The 17,640-nt window shown below is 39.1% G+C and overlaps 1 protein-coding gene across 4 annotated transcripts in view; it reads left to right on the forward strand.

Moving 5' to 3' along the window:
- The window catches only part of LOC124721663 (peroxisome biogenesis factor 10-like), a 123,952-nt gene extending 106,576 nt beyond the window's left edge, over positions 1-17,376 (forward strand). For all 4 annotated transcript variants that reach the window (XM_047246733.1, XM_047246735.1, XM_047246734.1 and 1 more), the window contains exon 5: positions 16,870-17,376. In XM_047246733.1, coding sequence (XP_047102689.1) covers positions 16,870-17,220 — 351 coding nt within the window. In that variant the 3' untranslated portion in view covers positions 17,221-17,376. The remainder of the gene's footprint in view (positions 1-16,869) is intronic.
- The last annotated feature ends 264 nt before the right edge of the window (positions 17,377-17,640 follow it).

Genomic DNA, 17,640 nt, shown 5'->3' on the forward strand with positions numbered 1-17,640 from the left:
ATACTATGTCCGATCTAGCCCGCTCGGTTGGCTGTGTGGTTTAACGCACAGCTTTCCGGGTGTGAAAGAGTGGCTGGTCCGCGGCACGAATCTGTCAGGTAGACTTGTATCAAGGTGCGGTGAGCCGGCCAGTCTGTGGATGGTTTTTAGGCAGTTTTCCATCTGCCACGGCGAATGTGGGTTGGTTCCCCTTATTCCGCCTCAGCTACACTATGTCGGCAATTGGTGCGAAACAAGTTCTCCACATATGCGTACACCACCATTACTCTACCACGCAAACGTAGGGTTTACACTCGTCTGGTGTGAGATGTTCCCTAGGGGGGGTCCACCAGGGACCAAACCGCACTAATAACCCTGGGTTTGGTGTGGGGTGAAGGGGACTGTGGTAGTCGTCGTGGGTTGTGGACCACTGTGGCTGTGGCGGGGATGGAGCCTCTCTGTCATTTCTAGGCCCCTGGTTAACATACAATACATACAGTACAATGTCCGATCTAATTTTGCTGCAGTATATAGTGAGATAATTAGCATATCTGAGTAGTTTGCTTTCATCTAGCAAGATTTATGCTGACTGAATAGGGATAAATGTCTGCCGCAGTGCGCTACCATGTGCTGGCACTGACATAAGCTTATAGTTGAGTAGCAAGGGCTAGCTGTGCACATCGTGAACCGTGCACATTGTTTATTAAATCTGTATGTGTTTGGTGCATAAGGCAATTACGTGATGTGAGTTGTATGTGTGTAAAAGCTCCTTAAAACATGCACAACTGAACGTTTGCTCACGACCCTGATGCCAAGTTTCGTGCAGTCTAAAGGTGCAGTCATGTGGTAGATTTAAGTGCCATATCTTTCAGATTGCAGCATCTGTGTTACATATAATGGTATTCAGAGAAAAATAACCAATAAATCTGCAAGGTATCGAAAGTTAGGGAGTTCATGTGCTCTTATATAGCAGCAGCTACTGATTCAGAGTAACATCTTGAAGGTGACAAAGCAATTCCTAAGGATCTGTTGAATTCAAATGACGGTCTTGTGTTACAAGTTTGGTCTTAAAATGTTGATTGCTCATAAAATATTATCATTGGGTATTCCAATGAATGCTGTTATATCTTTCATAGTGAGATGATAGCATCTAAAAAAATTAATGTTCATGATGAGCATGGTGGACTACGATGTGTGGCGACTGCAAAAACCTAGGTGTCAGCCTAACTGATGACCAGTGTATCTTGAAGTGCAGCCATGGACGAACATAGACTGTTAGGGTGAAACATCATGAAGAATTCACAGCATTTATGAGGCGAGCATAGGCCGAGTAAACAAGTATCTGGGCTCGTGCTATTATCCGACTGGGTTCGGAGTCTGTATAGTCGAACTAGGAATGCTATGACTCCAGAGGCACTGCGCTCACATCACTTAGAGTGGAGTTGCGGATCACTCGAACTCTTGATGGTGAACAGCTCCTCATCCAACATACATGCACCTGGGGGGGGGGGGGGATGCCAAATCCCTCCCCCTTTAAAAGGCATGTAGGGCCAACAATTCACAGGTCTGTGTTGGAGTCGGTGAGTCATGGGATGAGGGGTGACGGGAATCGCAGCCAGGTGTTCCACGTGGGCACTCTCCTCTGGGACATTGTGGACAAAGCTTGAAGCACCTGCGGACCAATTCTCCATCAGAGATGGGAGGTCAAAAACTTGTTTGCTGATTTGTGTTGTCTGTTGCTCAGTGTTACAAAGGCATAGTTGCATGGGTGCTCTGGCACGGACCACGAATAAAATGCCTCAAGCAGGGATGCCTGATTGCCAGCACAAGCTGATGAACAGGCATGCATTGTGTGCTCGATGGCCAAATTGATTGTTGGCCAATAGATGTATCACCATGCCAGCACTTTCATATACCAAATACCCTAATGGAATGTGTGTAACTACTGCAGAGTGCAACATCAAAATGATGGTGGAATAACACATCTAGAGCACTAGGTCTGACCCTGCAGGATAATGCTCCAACCATTCTTGCTGGCTTGCTGTAATGATCTTCCACAAGATTGGATCCTGGGTTAGGCCACTGTGACTTCCCATGCTGCAAAAGGAAATTCATTGAAGATACTGTGAAGGCTCTGGTTCAGCACAATACAGATTGTCTTCTGCTGGTTAAAGTCGGTGTTGGGACCCACCTGTAAGTGTGACGAGGCATCCACATTCACGTGCTGTGGGGTTGGTCTGTAGTGAATTTCTTAGGTATAATTACTCAGAAACAGTACCCAATGCCATAAACACTGTGGTATTTTAGCTGGAATCTAAGCCTGGAGACGAAATAATGAGGTGTGCAGCTTTGGTCTCTAAGGAGATGGAACTTACTGCCATACAAGAAAACATGGAACTCTTTGGCACCATATGCAATCATGAGTGCCTCTTTCTCAATCCAAGGATAATTCCTCTGTGCTGCTCACAAATTCTTAGAGGCAAACACAATAGGCTGCTATGAGCCTTTGGGATTTTTGTGTAAGAACAGGGAATCAGTGTCATATTGAGACCTGTCAGTAGCCAGAGTCAAAGGTCTACTTGAAACGAATGTGGCGAAACATGGTATGCAGTGGTGGTGTTGCTTCAATTTCTGGAATTCCAAGTAACATGCTACTAACCACACACACTACACCCTTTTCTTGTGAAGTTCAAAATGGTTCAAATGGCTCTGAGCACTGTGGGACTTACCATCTATGGTCATCAGTCCCCTAGAACTTAGAACTATTTAAACCTAACTAACCTAAGGACATCACACAACACCCAGTCATCATGAGGCAGAGAAAATCCCTGACCCCGCCGGTAATCGAACCCGGGAACCCGGGTGCGGGAAGCGAGAACGCTACCGCACGACCACGAGCTGCGGACATTGTGAAGTTAATTCTGCAGATGGCAAATGTGAGTAGTCCATGGAATGAATTTTGTATATCAGTTTACCTTCCCTAAGAAATGACAGTAGCTTCCTAACATTCTTAGGAACTGGAAAATTTTCTATTGGCTCAATATACTGTGCTGCTGGAACAATACTGTCCTTATTTAGCACCCCCTAAGAATTGCACTCTAGGACCAAAAAAACTAAATTTTCAAGTTCAAAACACAGTGCATTGGCTAACAGTTGCTGAAAACTGCCAACAAATTTTGCAAATGCTGTTTCATTATGGGGCCAGAAACACAAATGTCATCTAAATAATTGATACAGCATGGAATGTCTGTGATAAGTTTCTCAAGAAAGCACTGGAAGACTCCTGGAGCTGAAGCTACTCCAAATAGCAATCAGACTGGTACATCCCAAAACAAGTATTTAGTACTAAAATCTGTCAGGACGTAGAATCCAGGGGCAACTGCAAGTATGCATCTCTGAAATCAGCTTTGAAAAAATACTAACTGTCTGCCAACTTAGTCAACAATTCCTCAGGACACAGCGTTGGATAAAAATCTGTTACACTCTATGCATTGATTTGTGTGCTTGAAATCACAAAAAAATCTAACATCGCTATTGGGTTTCTGCATCATGACCACTGGGGCTAATTGGCTTGATGAAACTGGTGACGCTACCCCGAGACTTTGCCATCCGTCAAATTCTGCTGTCGCTTCATCTTGCATAGCAAAAGTCACGGGGTGAACTCAACAGAACTTAGTTACTGCCAATGGCTTTAGTGTTACATGGGCTTCAGAATTGGTGGCTCTACCCAGTTCATTACAAAAAAGTAGGTCAAATGACAGCAGTAATGCATCCAAGTCCTGAACTGTCTGAGACACAAGGTTAACTTTATTGACCACTTCAAATACAAAAATGATGAAAGCATCTAGGCCAAAAATATTTTCAGTAACTGTGAATTTACTACCAAAAGTATGAGCTCGTATAATGCATTTGTGTGTTTGGCTATGACTAGTAGTTGTCCCCACAAGGGAATCTGCTGCCCTCTATAAGATACATTTTTGTGCTGAGAGCACTGTAAGGGGACACTCCAACTGGTGGTAAGTATCAAGAATGTAAATTAGACTGGCTCAGGCCCCTATTTCTAATTGAAACTTCATGCAACACCCAACTATCTCCAAGTCTGTTATGATATAGTGTGACTGTACGCCCACTGACATGCTTGTGGGCTCAGTTGGAAACACGGGAATGTTGACCCACAACACCATTCACTATCTTTTGCTGTGCACAGCTGCTAAATATTAAGTGGGCACAACCATTTGCAAAGAAGTAGGTTCATTGTCACCTCTAGTGTAATGACAAGCAATGTGGGTGAGACTGCTGTCCAAGTGTGACACTTTAGAGGGATTGTGTTCTGTATTGTGATCTCAGTGACTCTTTCATCAGAGATTGAGAGTAGTCCAATGTGGTCCATGTCTGGCCTCATGATGTAGGAGAACCTCTTCTGTTACTTCCAATAGTTGTAAAACTACCATAGGCTACCATAGACTATCACAAGTAAGTGTAGAGTATGGTGGTTTTTTGTAGTAGTCTTGGTCAGTTAACACTTGAGTGGATGTGCCAGTTTTCATAACACAAGCAAGCACACAGTGTACTCTACACACATAAAAAGAACAATTGTCTTATGTCATCAAGATAAACATGTATGAAATCACAGTTTAATCGTAGTTTATTTAAACAACAATAAAATAAACTTATATGAAGTAAATCAATCTTTAATTAAACAATAATAAAATAAACTTTCATTGTATCACTATGGTGCTGTATACAAGTGTCACTCCCACAGTAATGACCCAGCCAGAGCATTAAACAGTGCAGTTGCATCAGATCCCAGTCAAACTCTTATTTGATTACTAATTATCTCATAGACAGCTGCCTCATTGTGGGTTTGTGCTGCTAGCTTGGAATGTGGGTCATTTTCTTGCTCCTCAATTGTAAAACAACAATGGAATGGTACAACACAATGTTATTTGTGGGTGGCGCACTTTATACATAGGTATGCCCACTCCAGGGTTAAAATTATAGCAGTATTACCTGTACAATTCAGTTCAATTTATTAGTGTCCTTGTAGTACATCATCAAAATGACATAGGACTTGTCAGTAAACATTACAATTTGAAATACATGTACATGAAAATTTTTAATTGAATTTACTTGTCACTTAGATATTACAATTTTAATAGAACTATAAGAACATTAACATAAAAATATACAAGTAGGATAACAACATATACAAAAAAAAGCTAGTGATTCTCACATCAAAGATTATTTTCATTCTTACATTAACACTGTTTCACACTTTCATAGAAACAGCAAGTATTTAAATGTGATCAATTACACATATTTATTATGTCAGGGAAATGTTAACTGCGCTTTTATTGTCAGTTATTCATAAACTCTTCAATACTGTAAAAAACTATTGTTCAATAACATGTTTTTTAATTCTCTTTTAAATCTGTGCAGTTTTGGTATTATTTTTAGTTCTTTGGGGAGAGCACTGTAGAGGATTTTGGGTTGGTATAGTACATTTTTGTGATACATAGCTATTTTATGAATTTCTCTGTGGAAATCATTCCTATTCCTCGTTTCATAGTTGTGAAATTGTCTGCTTAATGTAGAAAATTCCTTGTATTCTTTTAAGAAACGTATGCTTTTATATATGTATAAGGATGGTAGTGTCATGATTTTTAATTCTTTGAAAGCATGCCTACAAAAGTCTCTATATCCTATACCTTTTATTATTCTGACTGCCTTCTTTTGTAGTCTAAATGAATGTTCTGTTAGACTGTTGTTCCCCCAAAACTGTACACCGTATCTTAATAAACTGTGCATGAATGAGAAATAAACACATAACATTGTTTTAATACTACGAGCTTTTAAGCATTCTAAGTATATAACATGTTTGACTTAATTTTTTGTTCAGTGATAGTACATGCTTTTCCCATCTTAAGTGTTCATCAAATCATACTCCCAAGAATTTAGTGTATGATGCTTGTTCAGTCTTACACTTACCCAGTTCTACTGTAAGGTTAGTTTTTATTTTATTTGTAATATGTCTGAAGTTGATCCACTTTTTTTTTGCGTTCACAGTGAGTCTGTTTTCATTAAACCATCTGTCTGCTTTGTCTGTTGTTAATGTGACTTTTTCCTGTAAGTCAGCTTCACTATTTGCTTTAACAAACAAACTTGTATCGTCAGCAAACAGTACTCCCTCTGCTTCAGATAGTTGACTTGGTAGGTCATTGATAAATATTAAAAACAGTAATGCCCCTAATACAGATCCCTGGGGTACTCTGTACAAAACTCTCTCGAATCTTGATGAATATGTCCTATCTGCATGGCTTATCTCCACCTTCTGATACCTGTCCGACAGATATGATTCAAATCATTTGTGGGCAACTCGATGTATCCCATAGGCATATAACTTCCTAAGCAGTAACTTATGGTCGATGACATCAAAGGCCTTTGATAAGTCTGAAAACAATCCACAATTTAATTCCTTTCTATTTATGGAATTTAGAACAAGTTGCAAAAAACTGAAGATAGCTGTTTCAGTTGATTTATTTTTACGGAAACCATTTTGCGCATTAACCAATATTCTATTCATAATAAGAAATTTGTAGTCTATGATACATTATCCTTTCTATTATTTTTGAGAAACCTGACAACATTGATAAAGGCCTAAAGTTACTAACATCATATTTATCACCGTTCTTGTAAAGTGGCTTTATAGTTGACATTTTAAGTTTTGATGGAAACACCCCTGTCTTAAAAGATTCATTTATAATTTCAGTGAGATGTGAGGCTATGTTTTTTGCACTTTGCTTAATGACTTTGTCAGGAATCCCATCACACCCACATGACATTTTATTTTTTAACTTATTTATAGCATTTAGTACCTCTGATTCAGTTGCTGGATAAAGGAACATAGTCATGTCATTCATGGGGATCTTTATCTTGCTATTGGAATTGCATTTAGTTTTAATTAAATTTATGGCTATATTTGTGAAATGTTTGTTAAATATATTGCCAATCTGAAGTGGGTCCTTAACAGTTTTACCCCCACTTTTAATGACAAAGCTGTTATCTTTTCTTTTGTGTCTACCTATATTTTTATTCATTACCTCCCAAGTTGACTTCATTTTGTTGTTACCTTTCTCAATATATATGAATCATTATCAAGCTTCTTAGCTGCAATTATTACTTTCTTGTACAGGCTTCTATAACATTTCACATGTGCTTTCAGTGCTACATTCTTCCTGGCTGATTTATTTAACTTTCTGAGAGTGTCTGATGACTTTCTAATCCCCTGTGTAACCCATGTTTTGGTTTTATATTTAGTTTTGACTCTTTTTATAGGAAAGGCAACATCGAAGCAGTGTTTGTAGCTTTCAAGGAATGAGTCAAACTTTGTGTTGACATCACCACTTGATTCACTACCCCAGTTGTTATTTTCCAGAATGTAATTAAAAATTCTTATGCTGTTGTCATTTATAAATCTTTTAGGTGTGTTGAATACCATTCGGTTGTTACCTCATTTCGATCTCTTTGATTGCTTGTGTGATCAGTGTCATACTGTATTCTCTTAGAAACCAGAAGCAATGAACCATCTAGAAGCTGAATGAGCATAAGTAAAAGACATGTAACCTACAGAATATTTTTGTTCCACATCATTATCTTTCTGTCCACTATTTCAAAATAAATAGTGTTTATAGCGAAATTGAAACTGTCAATGTTTAGTTCAGGTTTTACTTGGAAATTGTTGATTTTTTTATGTAAAACATAAGAGTGTTGTAGTTAAAATTAAGAAAAAATTACAGATTTATCATATAGCACCAGAAAATGAAATTTCCTCACAAAAATGTAAAATTAAAAAACACATTGCACAATGAAAACATATCAAACATCCCTTCAGTACTTCTTTGAGCTTATATAAAACTTGTTTCTGTTATTTATAAACAGCTTTTGTACTTATCAATAATAATAGGAGACTCTTGCCTTTTGGTCATGAAGAAGAATGTTCTGCTGAGTACAAAATAACAACAATTCTTATATAATTTTTTTTATGTTTGTTCATGTAAACTGTACTTGCATCAAAAGCAATTGCTTTGGTTGCATAAAAATGCAGAAGTTACTGAACCAACTAACTTTTATAACTTATAAAATTCAATTTATATTTTGTGGGGATATAAAATACCCAATGGACTAACACTGAATGATGTGCAGTTCTCATTATGTGCAACGCAAACAAAATAAAAAGAGACTTCTTTATTTCCCAGTTTCTCTTACATGCCCATTTGTGTATCTTTCCCTAGTAATGCTACCAATACCATTTATTAATTTATTTATGTATATCGCAACTGTAGCTACTACGTTTGACTTACCGCCTCAATGACATGGTCACTAAGCCTGAACAGTTGCTGATGGAGACCAGCTCGACTGGTGTGACGTATCAGGTTTGGCCATCTGCCATTCATCTGGATACACATTTTTCATTGCAGCAATCATCTCTTCCAACTCCTGCATATAACGTCGGATCTGAATATGCTTATGCTTTCATCTGTACTGCCCTTTCTGGCATCAGCTGCACCACCAGATGCAAAGTTATGGAGTCAGTTTAGGAAGTGCTACAATGTTTAAAGTCAAAATTACATTTGTATGCTAACCCCTGTAAGTCAGTGAGCTATGCTTATGATGTTGATAGAACTGTAAGCAAGCAGTTACCATGTGCATTTGCTGACCATAGTAGTGTGTTAGTAATCGACACAGCTCTGCAAATTCTACTTTTTATATATTCTGTAAGAGGCTGCAGTTTCCATGCTATGTCATACAAACAACTACTACTGCGCCTTACCTGGCACTGCAACCTAAAATGGTGTAGTTAATTTTTCCACCTTTCTGTGGTATCATCAAAACCTGCAAATAGGGCTAGCTGAGCAGGAGACCAATAATGAATGTCATACCAATAATTACTAAGACAGAGTGTTCACCTTTGCAATCAGTGGGCAGTCCAATCCATTATCTTAGAACGAAGGCCAAATGATGAAATAAGTGGCTCGTGGTCAGTGACGGGTAGGGACTTTGTTCCTTACAAAAGAACATGGAACTTTTAACATCAACAATGATAGCCAGCACCTAGTTTTCCACCTGAAAATAGTTTATTTGTGCCATCAAAAGCGTGTTCAATGTGTAAGTGATGGGCTGCTCGGTGCCATGTGGGTTTTGATGTGATAGAACTGCATCAATGCTTCACTGGAATGCATCACAGGCCCCTGTTAATGGATTACCTTGTGTAAAAGGAGCCAAACAGGGTGTGCCATGGTATAGGTGCAAGTTCGTAGGTTGGCACTACGACACCGACACCGACGACAGCACCCTCTAGCCAGCGCCGTTCAGCTCTGGAGCGCCGCTGCAGATTCTACCCATTTGATGCTGAGGAGAAGACCTAGCAACATGTTTCTATTTCATAGTGGGCAAACCACTACTTGTAACTGTGTAACTTAATACATCTGGCTTCACACGTACTTGCTCCTCAGTGCAAAGTTAGGTATTCACATTATTATGTATTCAGTTAATATTGTGATATATAGTAAAACCATTTATAGGAGCAGTACCGAGAGATTTTCACCTTTTCCTGCTCCTACTCACTTCCTACATTCGGCCTACCCATTCAGTTTACAGGAACAGACCCACGCGTCACCTTCCAGGCAGGATACAAAACAGGGAGTGGATCAAAAACACTGTTTGAGAGACTGAAAAGGTCATTTACAGTCTGCAGACCACATGCATCTGAGCCTTTTTAGTGAAGTCGGTTAAAGGGGATGGCAGGTGTGTACATGCTGGTGAATGAACTTATCATAATAAGAAATCTTACTCAAAAAGGACTGGAGCTCCTTCAGGTTTGGTTTGGGTGCTGGCAGGTTGACTATGAATTTGACGTGTTAGTTAGTAGGGATGAGGCCATCTTTGCTAAGCACATGTTCCAAAAACTACACCTTTGCAGCAAAAGGACTACATTATTCCAACTTGTAAGAAGGGCCATTCCTCAGAAGGCATTGGAAAACCATCTGTAGATTCCGCAAATGCTCCTTTCACATGGAACCTGTGACCCAGATGTCATCAAGGTAGTTGACACAACAAGGGATCTCCTAAATCAGAAGCTCGAAATACCTTTGATAAATTCCTGGGCCCGACAAATCTCCAAAGTGCAAGCAGATAAGGGCAAACAGTGGTAGAGGCCAAATGGGGTGTTGAACACCAAGAAGTGCTGAGAAACGTATCCAGTGGTAAATGCAGGCATGTGGCACAAAAATCAATATGGGGAAAATGCTGGTTCACTGACAACTTCACCAACAACTCCTCCAGACACAGAATGGGACATGAGTCCATAGCACATTGCGCATTGATCATTGTTTAAAATTGCTGCAAAGGCGCATGGCGCAGTCTGGCTTCTGAATCACTACCAAAGGGGTGGCCCCTACACTATACGAAACAGCAGAAATGACACAGAGTGCCTACCCATGCTGCAACTTGGTCATGACCTTATCACAAATGGCGAAGGGAATGCAGTGGGGGTGACAAAATTTAGGTATTGCTGACAGCTTAAGGGAGACATGGCCTCGGCACTTTGTCTGACCCAAGGCATTTTCAAACAGCTGGTCATACTACCATAGTAAAGAGTCCAAATCATGGAAGGGGAACCAGTTGGGAGACTAAGTGGACTTTGTCAATGATCTGCAACCCAAAAGTGGAAAAGGCATCCAGCCAAAAAAAATATTTTGCACCAACAGTTACTTTACCACCAACAGCGTAAGCTGCCGTTCCACATTCTTATAACACGGTGAGATGAAGAATAACCCTTGTAATGGAATACGTTGTTTACTATAAGATACCAACTGATGTAGTGGTCATTGCAATGCAGGGCAGCTCAAGGGCTTGTATGTGTCTAAGTTAATTAGGCTCACCATTTTCCCTGTGTCTACTTGGAACTCAATCAGCTGCCTATTGATGACCAACATAAGCAGAATACACCGGGACGATGCTTGTGGAGTATATTACACAGTCTCTGAGCCCAGGGAAAGCAGTGGGGACTCTGATGACTGATCTGCAGCTCGCCAACTGTCACAAACTGGTGCCAAATGAAATGGCTTACTTTCTGGCATAACCCACACGTGGCATCTATGTACACGCAGTCCTGTCTAATATGCACCAATTAAAATTGGAACAGGATCGATAATTTGCCCATTGAATGGAAACTCATGCAGAAGGGGAGTGAGACAAAGAGACTGAAAAATGTTGCAAGCAAGGAACGTGGCTCTTCAACTTACTTATACCTCCCAAACTTGCCACATGTGAAGATGGTCAGCACCAAGACATTACTGCACTCAAGTTGTTTAAGCTGTCATCACACAGTGGCTCAGTGGAAGGACAGGTCACTTGACTGACCTCTTGGGGAACTAGGGGCTGTTTACCACAATATACAACTTTACCATCTGCCAGTTGTTGGGAAGTATGTCCCTTGCCATTGCCATAAGTTCATGTGGTTCAGCAATCTGGGCAACTTTATTTAAGGAAACATCAGACAAGGCCAATGCCCTAATTTGGACCTCAGAGTTGGGTGCTAATTGGACAATCATTTCCCTAGTTAGTATATGGTAGTACATTGAGGTCTCTGAAACTGAGACTTGCAAGAGAGACTTTGCAGGTTAGTGATCCAGGTAGCATGTGACTGACGAGTGTGGTTGTGCTGCTGGTAAACTACAATCATACCAACACCTCATGGGTTTGATGCCAAAAATACTGCTTGAGCAAGTGACAGAGTTTCACAAAGTTAAGTTTTTCATGCTTGGCAGAGAGCTTCAAATTTTGTATGATTTTGTATAACCACATGCTGGTGGGCAATAATAAGATGGCCTTATCGGCTGGACTGACAATAGTATTACCTGTCAGTATAACAATATCCAGCAAAAAACATCTGGATTAGTGGTTTTGCTCATATGATGCTCTCCACATGCTGTTCATGGTAGTTTTCCTCACTACTCTGTTGCGGCTGCCAGGGATACTAAGGTAGTGATATTGGACGCTGTGGTCTGGTGTGTGGTGTGAGGTCAGTGCTCTAATTCATACTGAAGGTGTTCAGTTGTGTTCAGGTTGGGACTCTGGGCAGGCCAGTCTATTTCAGGAATGTTACTTCCACAAAAGAAAAAAAGGTTCAAATGACTCTAAGCACTATGAGACTTAACATCTGAGGTCATCAGTCCCCTAGACTTAGAACTACTTAAACGTAACTGACCTAAGGACATCACACACTTCCATGCCCGAGGCAGGATTTGAACCTGCGACCATAGCAGCAGCGCGGTTCTGGACTGAAGTGCCTGGAACCGCTCGGCCACAGCTACTGTCCACAAACAATTGCCTTGAAGATTCTGCTTTATGATGGGATGCATTGTAATGCTGATGCAAAGATTCATTGCCTCCAAACTGTTTCTCTGTTGTACACAGTACACAATGCTATAAAATGTCTTAAAATCCTTGCACATTTAGTATCTTCTTAAGTGCCATAGGGGACCACACAATAACCATGAAAATCACTCCATACCATAACGTCACCTCCTTTCTACTTCACTGTTGGCACTACACCTGATGCCATCCTTTCTACTTCACTGTTGGCACTACACCTGATGCCATGTAATGTTCTCCAGGCATTCGCAAAATGCAAACCCTTTCACTTGATTGCCACAGGACATAGCACTATTCATCCATCCAAATCACTCATTTCCAGTCATCTGCTGTCCTGTGATGCCACTCTTTGCACCATCTCTAGTGACTCTCAGCACAGACTACAGAAATGTGCGGCTTATGAGGATTCGCTCGGTCATTGTAACCCATTCTATTTAACTTCCTATGCACAGTCATTGTGCTAGATGGACTACTTGTAGCACTTTGGAGTCCATGAGTGATTCCTTTTACTGATTTTGTGTGATTTTTTTACAACTAGCCTCCGCAATGTCCAGAAGTCCCTGCAGAACTGATTTAAGCTGGGAGAGGGGGGGATTAAAAATCATGTAAAAACTTAAAGTAAATCGGTCACAAACGTTTTGAGATTTTTGCTAATGATGTGTCCTCTTTCTATATTATTGTCTATTTATTTCTAATATCACATATATTTAGAAATGTGTACCTGTACTGTATGTCTATCTGAATGTTTATTAGAGTATGACGTAAAAATTTGAACTAAATCAATCAATAACTTTTTGAGATTTTTGGTAACAATATTAAATGACGATTTATCTTTCTATAGTAGTATAGATTGTTTACATGCATTCTTTTTCTAAGCGTTTATTCACGAGCCCTTCCCTTCTCTCTGAAAAATTCACATTTCCTTTTTATACTGGCTTTTGTTTGTCAGTCTTCAGATTTTTTGCTTTCTGCTCTTTGCATTTCAGTTCCCTTGCCTTTCACATTGCTCTCTGTTTCCAAACTGAATTCTGGAAGAAGACACCTGTCCGTTTTCAGTTTTTTCTGTGGTTGTGCGTTCCATCATTTATTTCCATTCCAGCATTTGGATTCAGGTATATATTGTCCCTTACAGTTAATTCCTAGCTTTTCATGAACAATTAATGTATCCCCTCCCCCCCCCCCCATCTCGTCCCTCTATTCTCTCTCTCTCTCTCTCTCCCTCTCTCTCTCTCAATCTCTCCCTCTCTCTCTCTCCCTCTCTCCCATCCCCCCACTCCCCTCCATCCATCTGACACACATTTTGTTTGGCAGTCGCCTCTCTAAGTACTTCATGAATTTGTAGTCTTCCAAGTATATAATAATATGACATGGAGACATATTGCAGTACATGTTCATTTTCTGGTCTGTATTGCTGTAGAGGAAAAATACGTACTTCCATCATGTATTATATATTGATTTACTATGTAGGAGACTCATCAGTATAAATAATGTAACAGAGATGCACACATAGGTTCAAAAACCTAAATTAATCTTAATTTACAACCACCTGTACAAGTATACCATGTCACTATCCAAATATAGCTGTATCATAATTTAAAAGTTCCGTGACCAAATAGTAACAGTTTTTTAATAAGTTTTTTTACAAAGATTTATCTTTCAGTAAACCTACTTCCATACTATAAAAGTTTGTCACTTTTAATGTATTGTAAATTTTTGTCGGCACATACTGTGGAGTTTGGTCATAGAGATTTAATCTGTGAGAGGAAAATTTTAAATATCTTTCAAGACACAAAGGAATTAATGACATTAGCTTCCAGTGGGCATTGACTTAAATCAATGGGGAAAGTTGAAAATTTATGCCAGGCTGGGATTCAAACCCGGGTCTCCTGCTTACTAGGCAGATGTGCTGATCGTGCACCAACCAGACACAGTGGTCATCACAACTGCAAGGACTATCCTAGCCCATCTCCTATCAGACCCAAATCTCAACTTATCCACACACTACTGACGTAGTGCCGCTTGCCCATTATTCTCATTACTTGTTGATTCCTGTAAGAGTTCAAGCATGGTATGCATCCACACTGAAGTGATCAACTGGTTATCTTTACCATAGTTACATATGTGGTGTCTGTTCTTTCAGATGTGTCTTGTAAATACACATGATAATTAAAATAGTTGGATGCTTAAATAGTGGTTGACAAAAATTCTTAGGCTTACTGTTACTCATATTTCCTTTTTTTTGAAGTAATAATATTTTATACACACTACTTGCATTCTCTCAAAAGATATTCCATATCATACAATGGACTAAAGTAGTTGTGATAAACAACTTTTCTTGTGGCCATGTCACTTGTGTAGAGCTAAATTGTCATTTTAAGTGCAAGACTGTTTAACATGTTTGCTAAGTAGGTTGTGGGTGAAGACCATGATCATTTTTTCCCTAAAAATATTCCAAGAATTTGGTAGAATCCACAGTCATTAATTTATTTTCAACAGTTCCTGCTTCTCTCTCTACTATAGTGAGCAGTAATATGCTAGTAACCATTTTTTGTAGTGTGGGATTCCATAACATTTGTGGTTGTTGTGATTTCTTTTTGTAGTATGAAAACACTATTATATTATCTTACAATAAATAAATAGCAGTACTGATAGCATAATTTTAAATGCAAACACTTTAACAATTGAAATTCAGTTATGTAATTAGTGGTGTGCTTGTTCACACAGTTGTGTTAATTAAATATCTAGGCATAATGTTATAAAGCAACATGAAATGAAACGAGCATGAAAAGTTGGTTGTATGGAAGGTGGAAAGTTGACATTGGTTTATTGCGAGAACTCTGGGAAAATGTAGCTCATTTATAACACTTCTGCACAACACTGTCAAGTTCTGCTCGAGTGTTTTGGGTCTCCACCAGGTCAGATTAAAGGATGAAATTGAAGCAATTCATAGGTATGCCGCTAAGTCCAGTCATGCCACAAGTATTATGAAAGTGCTCCATGAACATAAATAAGATCCCTGGAGGGAAGATGATGTTCTTCTTGGCAATCCTGCTGAGAAGGCTTAGAGAACTGCCATATACAAAAAAAACTTCAGAACAATCCTACTTCCAGCAACATACACCTTGAATGAGATTTTCACACTGCAACGGAGTGTGCGCTGATATGAAACTTCTTGGCAAATTAAAACTGTGTGCCGGACCGAGACTCAAACTTGGGACCTTAGTCTTTCTTGGGCAAGAGCTCTACCAACTGAGCTACCCAAGCACGACTCACGACCCGTTCTCACAGCTTCAATTCTGCCAGTACCTCATCTCCTACTTTCCAAACATCACAGGAGCTCTTCTGCGAACCTTGCAGAACTAGCACTCATGGAAGAAAGGATGTGGTGGAGACATGGCTTAGCCTTTCTTCCAGGAGTGCTAGTTCTGTATGGTTCGCAGAAGAGCTTCTGTGAAGTTTGGAAAGTAGGAGACGAGGTACTGGCAGAATTGAAGCTGTGAGGACGGGTTGTGAGTCATGCTTGAGTAGCTCAGTTGGCAGAGCGCTTGTCCGCGAAAGGCAAATGTCCCGAGTTAGAGTCTCAGTCCGGCACACAGTTTTAATCTGTCAGGAAATTTCAACATAAATCTTGCATAAGAACCACAAAAGCAAGATAAGAGAAATCATTGCTCGTATTGAAGCATATGGGCAGTCATTTTTCACCTTGTTCAGTTAGTAAGTGTACAGGAAGGAGGATGAGTAACTGTGATAGAAAATAGGCTCTGCCATACTTCGTATGCTGGCTTGCAGAATACGTACACATATGTAGCTAGGGGTGTGTATGCCGATGTAGATGTAGATGAAGCCTACAAGTGTTTGTCTTATCATTTATATTTCCACTATGAATGGCAGTTAATTACACCTACATCACCAGGTGAATTTATTTGTAAATTAACATAACATAGATGTTGCTTTTATGTGTACACTTTTCTAAATTTTCTAGTGTATGATATCATGAAATTTTTTTTTGGAATATCATAAACCTAACATCAACATACGTGTTATGTAAAGTATAAAATAAATCCAGCTGATGATGGAGGTATAATTACAGTGTACATTTATTTTTATTTTTTCAAATTAGAAAATTATATATACAAGACCAACATGTTACATTAATTTTAAAATGAATTGACAATTATTGTGCTACATTTCTCCAAAATGCATAGTGGCTGTATAAAGAAAGTGCAAAATTAAATTGACAAGCCAGTGTAGTCTGTTTGCATAAATTTTTGTATTTGTAGAATAAGTCATATTAATTGTACTGTAAAATAACAACAAAAAACAAATATAAGTCAGTGCTCAGATTTGAAGTACTACTTCTAAAAAGAAAATTTTAGTTATAAATATTGAGAATTTAGTGAATCTTAAGTGAAAGGCTAAATTATACAACTAATTGTTTCCTTTTCTTTTTTTTAGGTTCTTCATCACCACTGGATCAAAGATCACAGCACAGATACCGTATTCAAAGCAGTGTTAATTTCATCTGTTACATACTTATTACTTGCATTGTATCACGGATATAGAAAACTTTTACATGAGTTTTCACATTCAGTAGAAAAAACACAGTATTCTACTAATATCCAAAGAATTAAAGGACATACTTGTTCATTATGCTTGGAAGAATTAGCCAGTCCATCAGCAACAACATGTGGTCATGTGTTTTGTTGGTCGTGTATTTTGGAGTGGCTGAAATCACAGGAACAGTGCCCTGTATGCAAAGATGGTGTAACTCCTAACAAAGTGATAATGCTACAGAATTTTCCATGAGCTAAAATTTGATTACTTCTTTAATTATTGAGGATTGACAGTTTATAAACAATGCCATTCATAGTGATTGTGATGTGATGAGATTACATATGTCTCTAGTCCACTTCCTTCTGTACATGGAAAAAGCTGTTCATAATTAAAATTAAACATCCAGTTTTTCAGTTCTTTGCTTCCTGGAAGTATGTCACCTGAATAACCCCTGTTCTCTGTTAGTCATCAAAGCTGTAAACATTTATCCACTCTCCCTAAAATTTCTGCACAGTGGATTGATGATTAGATTAGATTAGATTGACTTTCATTCCAATTGATCCGTAGTGAGGAGGTCCTCCAGGATGTAGAACATGTCAGAAAAGCAATAATACCGACAAATATTTACAACTGAAACAAATAAGCTAATGTACCTTCCACAGGTCCCAAGTG

The sequence above is a fragment of the Schistocerca piceifrons genome, chromosome X (genome assembly GCF_021461385.2).
Source record: "Schistocerca piceifrons isolate TAMUIC-IGC-003096 chromosome X, iqSchPice1.1, whole genome shotgun sequence".
Classification (NCBI taxonomy): Eukaryota; Metazoa; Arthropoda; class Insecta; order Orthoptera; family Acrididae; genus Schistocerca; species Schistocerca piceifrons.